The sequence below is a fragment of the Castor canadensis genome, chromosome 2 (genome assembly GCF_047511655.1).
Source record: "Castor canadensis chromosome 2, mCasCan1.hap1v2, whole genome shotgun sequence".
NCBI classification, from domain to species: Eukaryota; Metazoa; Chordata; class Mammalia; order Rodentia; family Castoridae; genus Castor; species Castor canadensis.
Window position 1 is genome coordinate 83,111,668 of NC_133387.1, and position 16,832 is coordinate 83,128,499.

Here is a 16,832-nt window from a genome sequence, read left to right on the forward strand (position 1 = left end):
TTTTGACTGCCATTGTGTCAACTCAAAAAGATCTGAATTTTGGAAAGTTTCAAATTTTCAGGTTAGGAATACTCAGCCAATATATAAATATTACAGAATCCAAAAACTCCAAAATCTGATATACTTCTGGTCCCAGACTGGATAAGAGATGCTCAACCTGTACTGCCAAGTGGCACTCACACGGAGATATCTGCAACTTACTTTCTAGCTGTGTGAGCGTCGCTTCCTCCACTCTCTCACAATAACAGATATTGCTGATACTAACTAATCATTTCCCCCAATCAGATAGGCAGAAAATACTGTCCATTTTTGTACTGTCTCCACCTTTGAAATTAGCAGATTTTGTTATTTCCTAATCTATTACTTCTCTCAGGTATGATCACTTTTAAAACTAAGCCAATTTCATAGCTAAATAATTTTGAGGATTCAAAGTACCAATATACAAAAAGAACAAATCTTAACTTATTCATAGTGCATAGCCCATCTTCTACAAAGAAATCTGAAATGTATCTGTCCACACTGGAGATTTAAACCACTGGGATTATGCAGAAATAGACACACCCCATCCTTATTCTGCACTCCACGTAAGTGCACAAACGTTACTGAGATACTATTGCTCAGATGAACCATAATCCAAGAAGTTCTTCACAGACATCATATAATTGTCAATAGGTTTTATTGTCCCTATTTATAGATATTTAAAAAAAGAAAAAAAAAACCTAAGAGGCTCAAAGACTTTAATCAGTTTGTCAAAGATCAGAGTTAGCACCAACAGAGGTGCCACTGCCCTCCCAAGCACTGCCTGCGCTTGTTGCCCCAACTTCACTTAGTTAATAACAACATAAAAGTATCAGTCACATTTTTCCCACAAGGTTCATTACATCATTTTGGATGCCTTTAATAATCAAGGGGTGGAGGCATGGCTCAAGCAGTAGAGCACCTGCTTTGCAAAGTCATGAGTTCAAAGTCCAGTCCCACCAAAAAAAAAAAAAAAATCAAATACCACCAAGAGCTTTAACCTGTCTTGCCACAGCTAATGTTAATAACATGACTCAGTTAACCTTATTACAGGGTTCCTAGACCTATATCACCACTTACTCTAATTACCCTGTCAGAAGGTACCCTAAGAACAGCTCTGAACTCCATGGGATGTTCTGCGGCACAGTCGTTCCCATGAAGCACTGAAGAAGCTAAAGCAGTTCAACAGGCACAGATCCCCAAATTTACCCAGACATCAGGTCTTCCACGATAATCCTAAACAACCATGGGCTGACAGCATTAACTAAACTGCAGGTGGCTGAAGTTAAAACACGGGAAGAATGAGAAGACTCCAGTCACTCGGTTAGCATGAGGGCCACTCTGCCACCCCTTCTAGGCTCAGCTGCAAGACCACCCTGTCTCCCTCACACTCAGCCCCTTTAATCCCAGTTTGTAGTTCCCACATCCACACCAGTCTCCTATTGTCCCTTCTGCCTCTTCGGTCCTCACTGTGTCCAGGGAGCCTCTACTCCCTCTCTCCAGCCCTTTCTGATCTACTTCTCACTATCTGTACCAACAGCCAGGCGAGGCCTCGTGCCCCTCCTTTGTTTCTGCAGCATCCCACATCTACCCTGGGACATACAGCTGCTCTTTACTTGCAGATCACTGCCACAGCAAACCACTACTACAATTGAAAATAAAAGTAAAATCACCCAGGGATTCAGGCAGAGTAAAGTGAAAGCCACAGTACTCCAGGAACTTTTATTCAGAACAAGGGTCTTATTCTTCTTTCTTACTCCTGAAACCTAATATGGAGTCAACTATGACCACAGGTGTTCAATCTGTGCTTAAGCTATAAGGAAAGCATTCGTTTCTGAAACTCAAAAAATACAAGAATATATAAACTAGTATCAAAAAAAAAATGGAAATTTAAAACTTGGACCACATTTAACTTATTAAGAAAAGAACACCATTTTTACAAAACTGGCTGAGCTTTTTTTGGGGGGGTCAGCACTGGGATTTGAACTCAGGGCCTCATGCTTACTAGGCAGGAGCTCTACTACTTGAGCCACCCGCCAGCCATTTTTTTGTGTTGGGTATTTTCTAGATAGGGTCTCAGAACTATTTGCCTGGGCTGGCTTCAAACCACTATCCTCCTGATCTCTGCTTCCTCAGTAGCTAGGATTATATGTGTGAGCCACCAGTGCCTGGCTTTCCCCACTCCCCCAAATACACATGTACAGTCAGGCAAGATGGTGCACACCTGTAGACCCATCTACTTGGGAGGCTAAAACAGGCAGATCTCTTGAGCCCAAGATTTTGAGGCCAGTCTTAATGTAGTAAGATCCCATCTCAAATATAAATTGAATTAAATTAAAAATAGACAGGGATCACTAGGGAGAACTCAAATTACTTCTCAAGTAGTTTTACTACCACCAGAGGTTCTCTTAACTAAGCTCTCATCTGCCCCACAAAGATGCTAAGCTGAATAGCACCTTCTTTAGAAGCTAACTTCTCTTCTGCTTGCTTGTTTTTTGGCAGTACTGAAGTCTGAACTCAGGGTCTCATGCTTGCTAGTCAGGCACTCTTATCACCCAAACCATTCCACCAGCCCTAGAAGCTAATTCTTAATCAAATTTCTCTTCAGAATATGATTTAATAAAAGTTTCTATTGTAAGAAGCTATTGTTGTTTCTAAGTTAAAATCCAAAATTCAAGGTGCCAAGTATGGGATATCATGAGCCCTAGATAACTGAGCTGAAAGTTATCAGAATTAATCTTTACAGATTCTTATTTAATTTTTACATGCAAGGGGCACACACAGACTTGTCAAAAGTTAGCACAACATTTTTGATAAAAGGGGAAGGCTGCCAGGCGCCAGTGGCTCATGCCTATAATCCTAGCTACTTGGGAGGCAGAGATCAAGAGGATCCAGGATCAAAGCCAGGCTGGGCAAACAGTTCTCAAAACCCTCTCTTGAAAAAAAAAAAACCATCACAAAAAAGGGCTGGTGGAGTGGTTCAAGTTGTAGGCCCTGAGTTCAAACTCCAGTACTGAAAAAAAAAAAAAAAGTGTAAGGCTGTTCCTACAATGTGTAAGCCTCCATATTTCAAAAAAATAGAGTTTTGGTTTGGTGGGGGAGGTGTTGGGGCTTTTTTGCTGTACACTAGGGGTTTGAACACAGGGCCTCATGCTTGCTAAGCAGGCGCTCTGCCTCTTGAGGCACTATGCAGCCTGAAAAGACAGTTCTCAAATTGCTTAACTGCACATTTCGTTGTAGGAAGCTTTCTTTGTTATGAAATTATGCTAAACAAATCAACCTAAGAAATTTAGTGGGCTTTTTCAAAGCATTTTCAAATTTAAATATGCACATCTTTTGACATAGCAATTCCCAGTCTAAGAATCTGTGTTATAAAAATTCCTAGGCCAGGAGTAGCTCAATGGTAGAGTGCTTGTCTAGCATGCACAAGGCCCTGGGTTTGATCCCCTGCACCACAGGAAAAAAAAAAGAGAAAAAAGAGGAAAAAGAAAAAATATTCCAAGTCCAACGACACAGTAAGTATGTGTGATGGTAGTTACAGTTAAGGGGCTGGGAGCATAGCCTATCATGTGTGAAGCTCCTGGGTTCAATACCTAGCACCAAAAAAAAAAAAGAGAGACAATAATTGAAATTACTGTACACCTATGTGGAACAATGCAGTTGCTGGCTAAAAAGGTAGCCTATCTAGCTGGGCACTGGTAGCTCATGTCTATAATCCTAGCTACTCTGGGGGCAGAGATCAGGAAGATCCAGGATCAAAGCCAGCCTGGGCAAATAGTTCAAGAGATCCTATCTTGAAAACACCCAACACAAAGAGCTGATGGAGTGGCTCAAATGGTAGCATGCCTGCCTAGCAAGTGTTGAGGCCCTGAGTTCAAAACCTAGTACCACCACCAAAAAAAGACCACTATCATGCATTTAGTGGGTAGAGCTGGGATTCAAATCCAGATCTAACACTTCATATCCCACATCCTTCAGGTTATACCTTTCCATTCAACAAGGACACGTAAGGTAAGCAACAAGGCTCCTCACCAGGAGGTTTCAGCACAATTCTCTCTAATCCTCAACAATATAAGTAAAAGAAACTTACTTCTGAAAGCCAGGGCCCTACCGAACTTGGTAACAAGATGAACAAACAGGCACCGTGGATTATACTCTGGACACCTCTGCCCATTTTGCAATCCAAGAACACAATCTCGTGAGTCTAATCATCCCCCTGACAGCCAGAGCATCTCCCTCTATGGCCTCTATCCTCTCACATTTCCTTAGCCTTCCTTCTACTTCTCTGTACTTCCTTTATAGTAAGATGAAACTCCTAAAAAATACATTAAGGCCCAAAAAGGTCTCATTTTCTGCCTTAAAATAGGATGTCTGAATGTTTTTATTCTGTAATAAACCTTCAGTCCGGACTCCATCAATCTTTTTCCTAAAAGATGTCAATAAGCTAACCCTTTGAAAAAGCCAAACAAGATTTCTGTGCTTCTGAGAAGGCAAGAAGCAGGACATCCTTGCTCTGACTTGCCACTATAAACACAACCGACTGCTGTGTAAGCTACTTTGAGGATTTGGACAACTTAAAAAGGGAAGAATGAAGGCAGGCAGGGCAGAGTTGTCCAGCTGGCAAACGGGCTCCATTGCACCTGTGAGACTTGGACAGGTCACCTCTCCCAGGGCTTTATGGAGAATCCTTAGGTAAAGCAAGTAATATCACTAACAAGTCTATTTTGTCACCTCATTTTTATTAGTTTTCCTTTCTGAAAATGGGTGTTTCATACATTCTTAAAGTAATACTTTATTATCAAAAAACTTGCACAGGCAAAGAAAAAGTCTTCAAAGGAGTTATTCAGGTCATGTCTTCTGTCTCAAAAATCAATTGATCTAAAATATCATCTAGTTTTGGCAACTATTGTTGACGATCAATGAAAGAACTGATGATTTGGTGAGCATGTTCTATTACTAAGGATGAGACTTTTAGACATGCAAAACTGAGCGAATTCAGGTACTTCCAAAAGATAGGTCGTGTAGCAAAAGTAAGTAAAATGAAAGGAATGCTTCATTTATGCCAGCATCCTCAAATAACAGTAATGAAAGTATTTTAAATCTAGCCCACGACATCCACAAATGTTTGAGTCAACAGTTTCAACCTCTGCTCGTCAAATCATTATGCACTGGAAGCACTCCACTCGATCTCTATCGTTGTGAATCCAAAGACCTCTTCAGAAAGATTCCCGAATGTTAACTGTAATCCTAGCTCCTCAGGAGGCAGAAAACAGGAGGAAAGCAGTTCAAGGCCAGCCCTGGACAAACAGTTCGCAAAACACTATCTTGAAAATAACCGACATAAAAAAGGTCTGGTGGAGTAGCTCAAGTGGTAGAGCATGAGGCCCGAGTCCAAACCCCAGTACCACCAAAAAAAAATAAAAACCCAGTACTGCCTAATGACTTCTCTTTAAGAAAGTGAGCTCACAGTCATCAGAAATGTTGAAACATGCCAGAGAGTAGGTCAATGGTCAGATGTCACAAACAAGTTTTGTCCACTGATTGTAGAAATTAAGAAAATAAACCAAGATACTGATAAATGAATTCTACTAGAAAGGCTATATTCCTGGCTACTCTACAATCATACATCCATCTATTTACAGCAGAGCCAGAAGGCTAGAGTTAACACCACCCCCTCTCACTTATTCATCCATCTAAACCACAAACTCTCGGTGGTACCCTGCACAGCTCCTCCACAGGCTGTTTGCTCCCCTCCAAAACAGTTCACTGTTTGCTTTTCCTTTTCCAATGTAAGGCATCATTCCCCTTCACCCTGCTTTGCTGGCCTCTCCTTCCTCCTAAGCCTCATTCTCAGTCCTTTGGTGATCTCATCCAATCCATGGTGTCAAATGCTACAAGCCCCTAATTTCCTACCTCCATTTCCTACCTTCCCCTGAGCTGCTGACTGATAGATCCAACTCCTACTTGCCTTCCATTTAAATTTCCAGTAAGCAGCAGAAACGTGAGAAAGGCACTTGCTACCCAACCTCTGCTCCACCCACCACCAATAGTCTTCATTTTGATAAATGGCACCATTTTTCACTCACTTGATTTGATCAAACAATCTTGTCAATCTTGAATATCCTCAACCGCTCATCTTATCCAGCATCAAATCCTACTGGATGTTGTTAGAAATGTACAGAGAGTGACTACTACTCATGACCTCCACAGCTAATATAATCCCCTCTTCCCAGAATATTACAACGGTGGTTTCCAATTTCTAATACTAAATGTAATTTTCAGGGGTTTTTTTTTTTTTTTTTTCTTAATGTTCCAAGGATTTTGAAGTCAATACTTCCAAGACAGCTTCAGAGAATTTCCCCAATGTATGTTTTGGGGGTTGTTTTGTTTTGGTGGAACTGGAATTTGAACTCAGGGCTTCGTGCTTATAAAGCAGACCTGAACTCACCTCTAGTCCATTCTGCTCTGGTTATTTTGGAGACAGGCTCTCGTGGCAAAGTATTTGCCCTGGCTAGCCTTGAGCCAAGGTCCTCCTGATCTCAGCCTCTCAAGTAGCTAGGATTACAAGGCATGAGCCACCTTTGAACAGTGTCCAGCTGTTCAAATGTAAGTTCTGATACAAGATAATCTAAAGATAGCCACCATCAATTCCTCCCTCCCTGTACATGCACGCCACTTTGCCATCCAGAGATAAGCCTATTTCCACATCTTGCTTGAACCTTGGCTGGCCTATCTTGCCTTGATCACTGGAATGGGACAGAAGCAACAATGCCAATTCTGGATCTCGCCTTTAAGAGAACTAAAGCAGCTTCCATTTTTACTTGGGGTAGTCAGTCTCTGTGCTATTAAAAAAAAAAAATCTCAGGCTACTGCTGAATGCTGAGGTACCACAGGTCTCATCACAGGGGTGAGCACCGAGGGCCAGGTATGTGAAAGGAGCCTTCTAGGACCTTTTAGCCCAGCTTAGTAACTGACCCAAAACGATACCAGGCAAAACAAAAGCCACCACCTAACATACTTAATAGAGTCATGACAGACGGTAAGTTGTTACTGTGAGTCACTGCTGTGGAGTAGTTTGTTACGCAGTAACAGGTAACTGAAATGCCACAACAGAATTCATTCCTGAACAGCTAAATAATAATACCAGATAGTCTATGAACTTGGAGCCAGGTGCTATGGTGCATATCTATAATCCCTCGCTAGGGAGGCTGAGGCAAGAGGATGGCTAGTTTGAGGCCAGCCTGGGCTACATAGCAGGACCTTGTCTCAGGGAGGACGAATTTAAAAAACTGGGCCTCTTTTCAGCTTATAGTTCCACTAGATTTTTCTTAGAAACTTTTGTGATCATTTCAAACTATTCCCCAATTAAGTTAAATGGTCTCAGGATAATTCTGTAAAATACATGCGCATGATATGCTATGTGTCTCCCTTTGGGGCAATAAAATTCACAGGCTATGTGAACATTTTTAACTGCATTTATTTACCAATACTGAACATCTGCCAAACAGCAACTTCAGACATGATAAATTACACTCTCAATTTTAATAGAGCACTCAAAACTACACTTGCCACCAGCCTTCAAGCAAAATCTTGGCAATCTAGGCCAACTTGTAAACATCACATTTACAGGGCAGAAATCCTGAGAATGCCAATCCCCATCCCGTGGTCACTGCTACCACACTGCCACCTCCTGTCTTCTTATTCTAGAAGCCTGAATCAGACGCAACAGTCGATAAAGGAAACTCAGCTAAGAATAGCACAGCTACCCATCTTTCCCCTCTCCTTCCTCCCAGACAAACCAACTGCCAGTACTGAATGGATAATTCATACCTTTCAAAAAACTAGTTATTGCTAGAAAAGCTGCTGCATGAATGTCACTAAGGACAATTATAATGGAGTCACCTCAAACAGATGAAAGTGGCTCAACAGTTTCACCTTAATAAGAAATCCCAATCCAGAACACAACCAGAGAAGTACGACTCACAAAAGGGTTTCAAACATGGCAGATAATTTCCCACTTGCTGACTGCCTGAAAGAAGTACACAGGCAAAAGCAACTGAGCTACCATCTAAAGAAAAGCTCAAGGCAAGCTCCTTACAAGGAAAAAATCTCACATTTCTATAACGCCAAAAGATATATCTAAGCCTCAGTTGATAACCCATTTATTTCGAGCATAGTGGAAAAAACTCAGAACAAAATTTGCCCCTCGTAGGTTATAATGGCATTTGGCCTGGACAGAGAATGTCAGCGATCACACAAACCAAAAGGAAAGCCAGAAATGGAAGCCAAGATTCTCAGTCCCCACTGGCTCCAGACACACGTCATGTTTCCATAACATCTTCCTCTTTGTTACTGTGAATAGCCACATGGTAGAAGCTACTTCCCAACATTACTTTAGTAGCTAAAAAATTCTATTAAGGCCAAAGAAAGAAATCTTTCTAATTCTTTCTAACTATATTGAGAAAATATGAAAATCAAGAAAAATCCCTCCAGCTACAACCACGTAAGCAGTCACACATTACAATCTTAAATTATGGACTCCAAAGAAAACTCTGCTTGTAATTCCTTACTAGCCAAGAAAGTTTCCTAATACTCAGAACCTCAAATACCTGCATGTGTGAGAACTTCCCAATTCACAAGATTCACCTGTACCACACTGATAAGGAGCAGCATAGTTATTCATACTGTGTTTAAACGTTCAGCACTGAAAATAGCTTTTGATATCCTAAGTCTTTGAAGTTGGTCCCACAGGTCTGGGGGTCATATGCCCTTGCTAATGGGCACATTACTGGTCATGACACCATCTTATTCTATACTTAACAGCAATTAAAATGCAACAGTAGCTTTTAAATAGCCACTTAAAAGTAAGCTACATTTAAAACCTGATTTTTATAATGCTCTATTCATCTATGTGGTAAACACAAGATCCTAGCCAGGCGTTGGTGGCCTGTAAACCTAGCTACTGGGGAGGCAGAGATCGGGAGGATGAGGTTCAAAGTTAACCTCAGGCACATAGTTCTTGAGACCCTATCTTGAAAATACCAAACACCAAAAAGGGCTGGCAGAGTGGCTCAAGTGGTAGAGCACCTGCCTAGCAAGTGTGAGGCCGTGAGTTCAAACCCCAGGACTGTAAAATAAAACACACACACACAAAATTCTAACATGAAATTAAGTTGTTCACTTTATCTTTTTCTTAAGGAAACAAAAAACAAGAACATTTCTTGGAAAAACATTAACTATAATATTGTTTCTTCTCCTTTATTCAAATATATTTCCAGCTACACAGAATCCTAATCAAGGCCAACAGTTAAATGAATGTTTGATCAAAAATGGTTAGGCTATCAAAACCGAGTACATGAAAACTTTTCAGAATGTGGAAGTCACAGAAATTTATCTAAAACCACCATCCTCAGTTCTCTAGTGCCAGCAGTTTTGCCATCCATCTCCCACACCCAACAGGCCACAACCTAACAATAAAAGGACATCGGTGCTATTTATCTAATCACATAGGGGCTTGTACAAGATACCAGCAACTCTTCAACCAAACTCCTCCACTATGATCTCTCAGTCACAACCACTTCCACACTCACCTTTACCTCCAAGGGAGGGAAAAAACAGGCCTATACCTGGAAGTCATCAGTCTTCCCATTCTGTATCTTTTCCACTTGGAACCGAAAGTGCAACAGTGGTACCCAATGCAATCTCTTTCCCTCTACCGGATACAGGGGAATTCAAGTTCCCCTGCTACCATAATCTCCAACTGAGAAAGATCTGAATGCAGAAAAGCCACATTCCTTCCACATTCCCTGCAACTAAGCTTGGTCTGAACCAAACTCAACAATATCTTTTCCTGGAAGGGTCCCGCCCAGCTCAGCTTGCAGTCAGAGCTGGGACAGCCTGTAAAGCACCCAGTCACCTCCTGGGCCAGCTCCCTAGTTCAGTCAGTACAAGCCCATTCATCCATCACAGAGTGCTGCCATAAGCGTTCTCCAGCACAAGGTTCCCAACATGCCTTGCACAGCAGGTATAAAGGTCACTGCTGCACAAGTGGGCATGCCTGCTTCAGATGTCCTCATTATAATGGAATGAAATGAAATGACTAAAGAACTCCACCCTTGAAGTCCAGCAGGCTACCTTGGCAATCAAGTGATCTGACTGATCTGTGACAATCAACTCACTATCAAAGCAACCCCCACCAGTGCCAACTCTTACTTAACCTTGCCATATGGTCCCCAGGGTGCCTTCTTGGCCCTCTTCCAGAGTCTATGCAGATGGTGAAACAGTCCAGATATGGAAAACTACATCATAGCTTCAAGGTTCAATTAAAATTGTAATACAGACTTCCAATAAATTTCCCAGGTCAGAGAAAAAAGACTCTACTAGTGGCTCATGACTGTAATCCCAACAACTTTGGAAGCAGATATCAGCAGTATCTCGGTTCAAGATCAGGACAAAAAGTTATCAAGACCATCTCAACAAAAAACCAGGTGTGGTAGTGCATGTCCCTGTAATTCCAGCTATGAGAGAGGAATAGGTAGGACTGCAGTCCCAGGCTGGCCTGGGCAAAAATGTGCCTATTTGAAAAAATAATTAAAGCAAAAAGGGCCAGGGGCATTGCTCAAGTGGACAGCACTTGCCTAGCAAGCACAAGGCCCTGAGTGCAAGCTCTAGTATCACCAAAAAAGATAATTCAGTATCAGGAATGAATTTATAGTATTCAATTGTTCTCTCAACTCACAAGAAAAAAAAATGGTCTCCAATGTAGTCAGTTCTGTTTATTAGTAAGATAGTCTTTAAAATCCTAAGCATTTTGCTAGTAAAAAAAAAAAAAGCCTAAAATTTTAATCTATATTGTTAGTAAAGAAACTTCCAGTGATAAATATTTGCTGCTGTTATTATGTTTTGGTTTCTATGATTTCCAAATGAATTCTTGTTCATTATAAAGTTAACAGTAACTAAACATGCTTTTAGGCTGGCCAAAAAAGCCTTTTAGAATAAATCAAGCAGTCCTTAGCAGACAATGTTTCTAATTTAATTCTTTACACATGGGGAGAAATTAACACCAGGTTGGAAAGGAAAAGCAGAAGGTAAAACAAATTATATGCAAGTCAATAAATTAACCCTAATAATGCAAGACATTTAATGTTTTAAATTTAGAAACTCTCAAATGTTAAAAAAAAAAAAAATGCCACTCCTTCAAATGCAAGCAGTTGCTTGACTTTAATACAACATTTCATGAAAACTTAAGGGTTAGGGATATGACTGGGTGGTAGAGTGGCTGTTAGCTTGCTTGAGGCTCTGGGATTGATCTCCAACATCGAATAAACAAACAAAATGACTGAAATTTTAACACATGCTGACTAAACATGAAACCAGTTAGAATTTGCAGAATGTGTTTTGTTTTTTCCAAGGTAGCCAATTCACAGACCCCTAAACTTTATTACAAGGGTACAGGACTTCTCCCTCAATTTTTGAATTCCTGTGAAACTAAGACCAATTTAGATACATTTCAGTATGCATTTATTATTTAGAAGATTTTTTTTTTTTAAAAAACTGCATTTTAAAAACAGAAAAAAAAAAAAAAAGGATTGTATTCTACTATATGAAATAACTTGGCCCCTACCAAAATTCCCAACTAGAACTGAATCAAGTCTCTTGAATTTCTTCCCAATTACTCCAAGGAAGAGAAACCCACAAAAATCAAAATGAACTCATTCTTAAGAACAAGATCTGTGAAATGCTTCATCTGAAAGAGAGCTGATGTAGAAACAGACACACAGATGACATTTTTTTGTTGCCAACTATCTCTGCAGAGCAAACCCTTCCTGACTTCCAGAACACATAGTCTCACCAATACTTAACCAGATACACACAGCCCTGGTTTGAATTAACTTCAAGCTATTGTTTGGCCCAGTTTGGGAGTGGGGGGATGGGAAGGGGAAGACAGAAACCCTAATCTCACCTTGCAAAATACAGAAGTGCACAGGCCAACCCCAGCGCCACTGGGAGGGACCAGCACCTTTCCAGTCAAAGTTGCAAAGCCAGGAACTGGCCTGCGCTAGGAAAAATGAGCCATTTACCCAAAATACTTCAGTGGCTAAAACAGTCTGTAAATATTTTGTAAAGTGACACACTACATATGCTCTCCGAGGAAAGAAATTCCACCGCTGAAGTAGCACAAGTCTTCCACTCTCCCTCTTGGTTATTTGTAAGCAAAATATACCAAGGGGCGGAGGAGCACGGACAAAGGTGGTGTTTGCAGAAACCAGCACAACTTTGCAGTGAGTGAAAGGCACTTCTGGGCTGGAGAAGCCCAAGTCATTCACTCCAGTATCCCAATACCCTTCAAGTGAGCAGGGTAAAGAAAGGCAAATTCCTTCCCTCTCAGAAGCACACACCACTGCAAACCAACCCCAAGCATGGACAGGCCACCACACCAGCCTATCCTGGACCTACATGTGTGGGGGACGATTCACGGCTTACTAAACCTTGCAGATTCCCAAAGACGGCTCTTTGAGACTTTGATTTCCTGTTGTGGCAACTTGACCTGCTCTGCAGAGAACATTTAGCTGCGAGAGCTTCCTTGACAGACTTTTTATAACCAGTAACAATAATCCTGCAGCAGGAGCCAGACAAGCCAGCTCTCTCCACTCCTTCCCAAAATTAGCAACACACACACACACACACACACCCGCCATAAATTTAAATGCAAGGGGAAAGGACGAGAAACGCCAAGCCATACTGCAGTCCCATAAAGAGTAAGATGAAGAGAAGTTATTCTCAGCTGTGCTGAGTCTTTCCTCCCATTAATGGAGTGAGAAAGGAATGAATTAGCTCACCTTTGCCTTTTAGGGACCGAGTGCTCAACTTCTATGGGTTTCCCGTGCAGTTCCATTTTACCTGTGGACACACAAGAAGTGAGCCGATCAGCCGTATTCAGCGGCTCTCCCTGCCCTAAGACCTGCTCAGCTTAAAGAAGCGACACAAATGGCTCTTGAGACCCCAGAAGGCCCCCCTAGGCCTGGATGCAGCGCAAGGCCAGGGCACCGCTGAAGAGGTGACCCCCCTCTCAGGCGGGTGTGGGGTTTTAACTTACAGAAGCTTGAGGAGGGAGAGAACTGTCGGATTCACTACTTGGGTAACATTCTAGACACCCCCCCAACGCAGCCTCTCCCGCCCGCCTCGAGGCGGGAGGTTGGGAGACCCAATCCAACAAGTCCCGCGATTGGGGCAGTCCGCACAGGACAAAGTCAGGAGAAAGGACGTCCAGGCCCTTTTTGCTGGCTCAAGCTCGGACCCGCCGGGAACACTTGGCGGTGCGGTTGGATCAGAAGACAGGGAGTGGCCAGGAAAGAATCGGGGACAGCAGGCGAGACGAAGAGTGAAACGCCAGAGGTGCAGGTCAGCAGACTGAAGCAGGCGTCCCGGACGACGGGGAAGCTGACCGGCACGGCGACCCCAGCGTCCTCTAGGGCGGCCCGACTCCCAGCCACCCGGAGGCCGCAGCCCCGCGGTGGGACAGCGCCGTGGAAGCGGCTGTGTCTGGGGACAGGGTGGCCGCCTCCGCCCACCTGCCCCTTTAGCTCGTCGGGCCGGGAGAGGCTGAGCAGGGAAACAGGGCGCACTCGCTCCTCTCCAGCAAGCAGGGTGCAAAGGTACCGGCCCCGCGGCCTCCCTCGACTGCGGGGCTGGAGCCACTTTCTGTTCTCCACGGCTGGGAGACAGCGAGGCCAGCGCCGTAAATAATGACCAGGGGACAGCAGGAAGGAAGGAGGGACGGGCGGGCGTTCGCGCTCGGCCCCCGCGGCCCGGCGTACCGGGGCCTGGATGGAGCACGCGCCTGGGCCCGGGCGGGGCGCCTCCCGCAAGCCCCGCGCCCTCTGCGCCCGCGCCCGGGCGTTCTTGACAGCGCGTCCGCCCTCGCCCCGCAAGCCCGGCCCGCGGGGAGCCGAGCGGCCGAGCCTGAGTCGCGGCTGAAGCTGCGGGCGCCGCCGACCCCACGCACGCGAGAGCGCGGGCCTCACCGCCGCTCCGCGCCCGCGCACGGCCTGGGGCCCCGCGGAGAAGCCCGGGCCCGAAGCGCACGGGGGCAGCGGCGGGCGTCCGGGCGGGGCCGGGGCCCACCTGAAAGCGCTTCGATGGCCTTGAGGGCCCAGCTGTCGTCCGGGCAGTCCACGAACGCGTAGCCGGTCTTCACCAGGAAGGGTCCCGACACTGGGATCTTGGCGTCCTTGAAGATACTTTCTAGGTCCGAGGGGGCGGCGTTCTCGCTCAGGTTTCCGATATACAGTTTGTTCATTGTGAGGAGTGTGGTTGTTAAAAAAATAAAAAATTAAAAAAAGGAGAAAAAGGAAAAATTAAAACCACCCACGGTGATGGATGGATGGATCCGGCGGGTTTTGTTCCCTCGTCTTCTTTCCTCTAAAACACAGTAAGAAGCAAGCACAAAAACGACAAGCGAAAAATCAGGTCCGAGGGTTCTTGTTTTTCCTGTCCTAGGTATTAAAAAAGAGAAAGAAAAAGCCTAGCTACAACCCAAACGCATCAACGAGTCTTCCTAACTCTGGGGAAGGAGGCGGGATCAGCAAGAGAAAGGAGGAGAAGGAGGGGGAAAACTACTTTTTGTCTCTTCCTCCCCAGCCCCTTTGGCATCAGGCAGCGGACTGTGAAAATATCACACTACGTGAGGCAGGCGCCGCCTCCCCATAAAAAACCCAGAAGGGCGACTGGCAGAAGGGAGGGGGAGGGAGCGAGGCGCAGGAGGCGGAAAAAATCCGCTCCGAGTGTCCGGCTTTTTGAATGAGCCACGTGTTCAAACTACAAATCAACGTCTCACGTGAGGAATCCCAGCCTCAATTAAGAGTGGGTTTCGGAGGAAAGGAAATAAATAAATAAAAGCGAGCGAGTGAGAGGAAGAGGGGGAGGGGAAATGAGATGGGGCGAGGGACCCTGAGAAAAAAAGAGAAAAAAAAATGCTAAAGCAACCACAGCCGGGGTGCAGCGGGGAGTGCATCGCGGGAAGTCAATTGTCGCCACCCGAGTTTAGAAAGGGTTAGCTATCTGGGCAGGGCGGATCCAAGGAGGGAGGGAGGGTTACAATACAGATTTCATTTATTTATCGTAAATGAAGAAGGGCATAGGGGTCCTAACTAGGCAATTCCTGTGCTCTAGCTTTATTCATTCGATTTCTAAAAATCGGTAATCGACAGTGAAACCAAAGAGTCACAATCTCGAACTCGCCTTGTGGCTTTGATGACAAGAGAAGTGTAACCCCAGCCAAGCCATGAGCACGTTTCCAAGGCTGGCAGGGACGGAAGAGCAGCGAGGGGGTGGGGTGGGGAGGGGGTGGGGTGAGGAGGGGTGGGGGCGGGTAGACGTACCCCGCCCTCGGCACCCTTCACGGGCCCCGGGCACCGGGGGATGGGGCGGCCCGCGGCCGGCGGTGGGGGAGGGGCGTCCTGGGCGGGTGTCTGCGCGACACCTCCTCCGCCTCCGCCTGCTCTCGCCATGGCTCTGGGCTTCGCGTTTGCCATTGGTTGCTCGATTCAGAAAAGGCTCCGGGATAAATGAGGCCGGGGGCGGGCTCGGCCACCGGTGGGGGATGGGAGCGCAGGGGCGGAGGTTTCTGCCATGGGGATAGGGACGTCGGGGGGCCAGGGGTAGCAGAGCAAAGGAGGCAAAGTGGGAAAAGACAATACTTAAAGGGAAACCCTCTCTTCCTGTGGTTTCTAAAGGGGGAGGGCTTGGGGTTAGGCTGGTACGTTTACTTAAATAATTTTAGTTGGAGAACTTAGGAGTCTTAAACAGGAACCACCGCTCTGCGTTAGGCTAGATGGTATTCGCACTTGAAAAACTCTTCCTAGTCTCTTTGTGCCTGCATTTGACCCTGCGAGCCATTCATAATTTTCCCTGAACGTAAGGAGTACAATGATCGGTGGGGGGAGGGTCCGGGCCTGCAAGGAGCCGTCCTAGATCAACGAAATCCCAACTGGAGACCAGGAATACGGAAACGAAGGCAGTGCTGGGGTTCTGGTCGTTTAATGGTTGTGTGCTCTACTCAAAGGCTTCTTCATGTGTGCCAGACACTTGTGGTTTATTTTTAACAGGTATTTCGTGGAAAAGATGTGAAGCGCTCATTTTTTATGAAGGGAGTTAAATTCTGTATCGCATGGAAATGTAAACAAGAACCTTTAATGACTTGGTACTCTTACTAGAGAAAATGTGACTAGAGAAGATAGGGTGATTTGCACTTGAAACATCTTCAGCAATTGACAGTTGATAGTTTGCTTCTCTTTGTCCAAACCTTATGTAGCTTTTAAAAATGTATCTTCCAGTGCAAAGATGAATGGCAGATTATTTTGAAACATGGGATTCTTACAAGCTATCAAGAGTATTAACATTTTGATTTTTTTAAAAGGAACTTACAATTTTATGTTAAGTAACCGGAAGGTGTCAGATCATCCATTTTAAATGCAACTGTTATAAGTTTTTTTTTTCCCCTGCCAAGCAAATTCAACTTCATAAACGTAAACACACTTTCACAGTATTTTCATTTACACTTAATTTCGTGAAATGTTTTTACTTTATGAGCTGGAGGACAAATGTATTCCTGTGTCAGGTTCAGAACTGTTATTATGAGCTCAACTGGAATGAACATTTGGAGGTGCAATTTCTTTTATGGTTAACTTTTTAAGTTTATCTTTCCGTGTTTTTAAAAAGAGAAACATGGTTCTAAAAAAGGAACAATACGTATTCTTCCTTATGATTTCTGTGGCATTCAGAATGTCCATATAAAATTTTATGAATTTATTTTT

General features: G+C 44.3%; 1 protein-coding gene across 3 annotated transcripts in view; it reads right to left on the reverse strand.

The window, feature by feature from the left end:
• The window catches only part of Igf2bp3 (insulin like growth factor 2 mRNA binding protein 3), a 111,742-nt gene extending 97,071 nt beyond the window's left edge, over nt 1-14,671 (reverse strand). The window contains exons 1-2 of one of the 3 annotated variants that reach the window (XM_074065149.1): nt 14,143-14,671; nt 12,858-12,918 (exon numbers count right to left, since the gene is read on the reverse strand). In XM_074065149.1, the coding sequence (XP_073921250.1) occupies nt 12,858-12,918; nt 14,143-14,317 (236 nt within the window). In that variant the 5' untranslated portion in view covers nt 14,318-14,671. Of the gene's footprint in view, nt 1-12,857; nt 12,919-13,114; nt 13,245-14,142 lie in introns of those variants that run through there. The other 2 variants (XM_020184400.2, XM_074065150.1) reach the window with 2 other exon arrangements.
• Between the last annotated feature and the right edge of the window lie 2,161 nt (nt 14,672-16,832).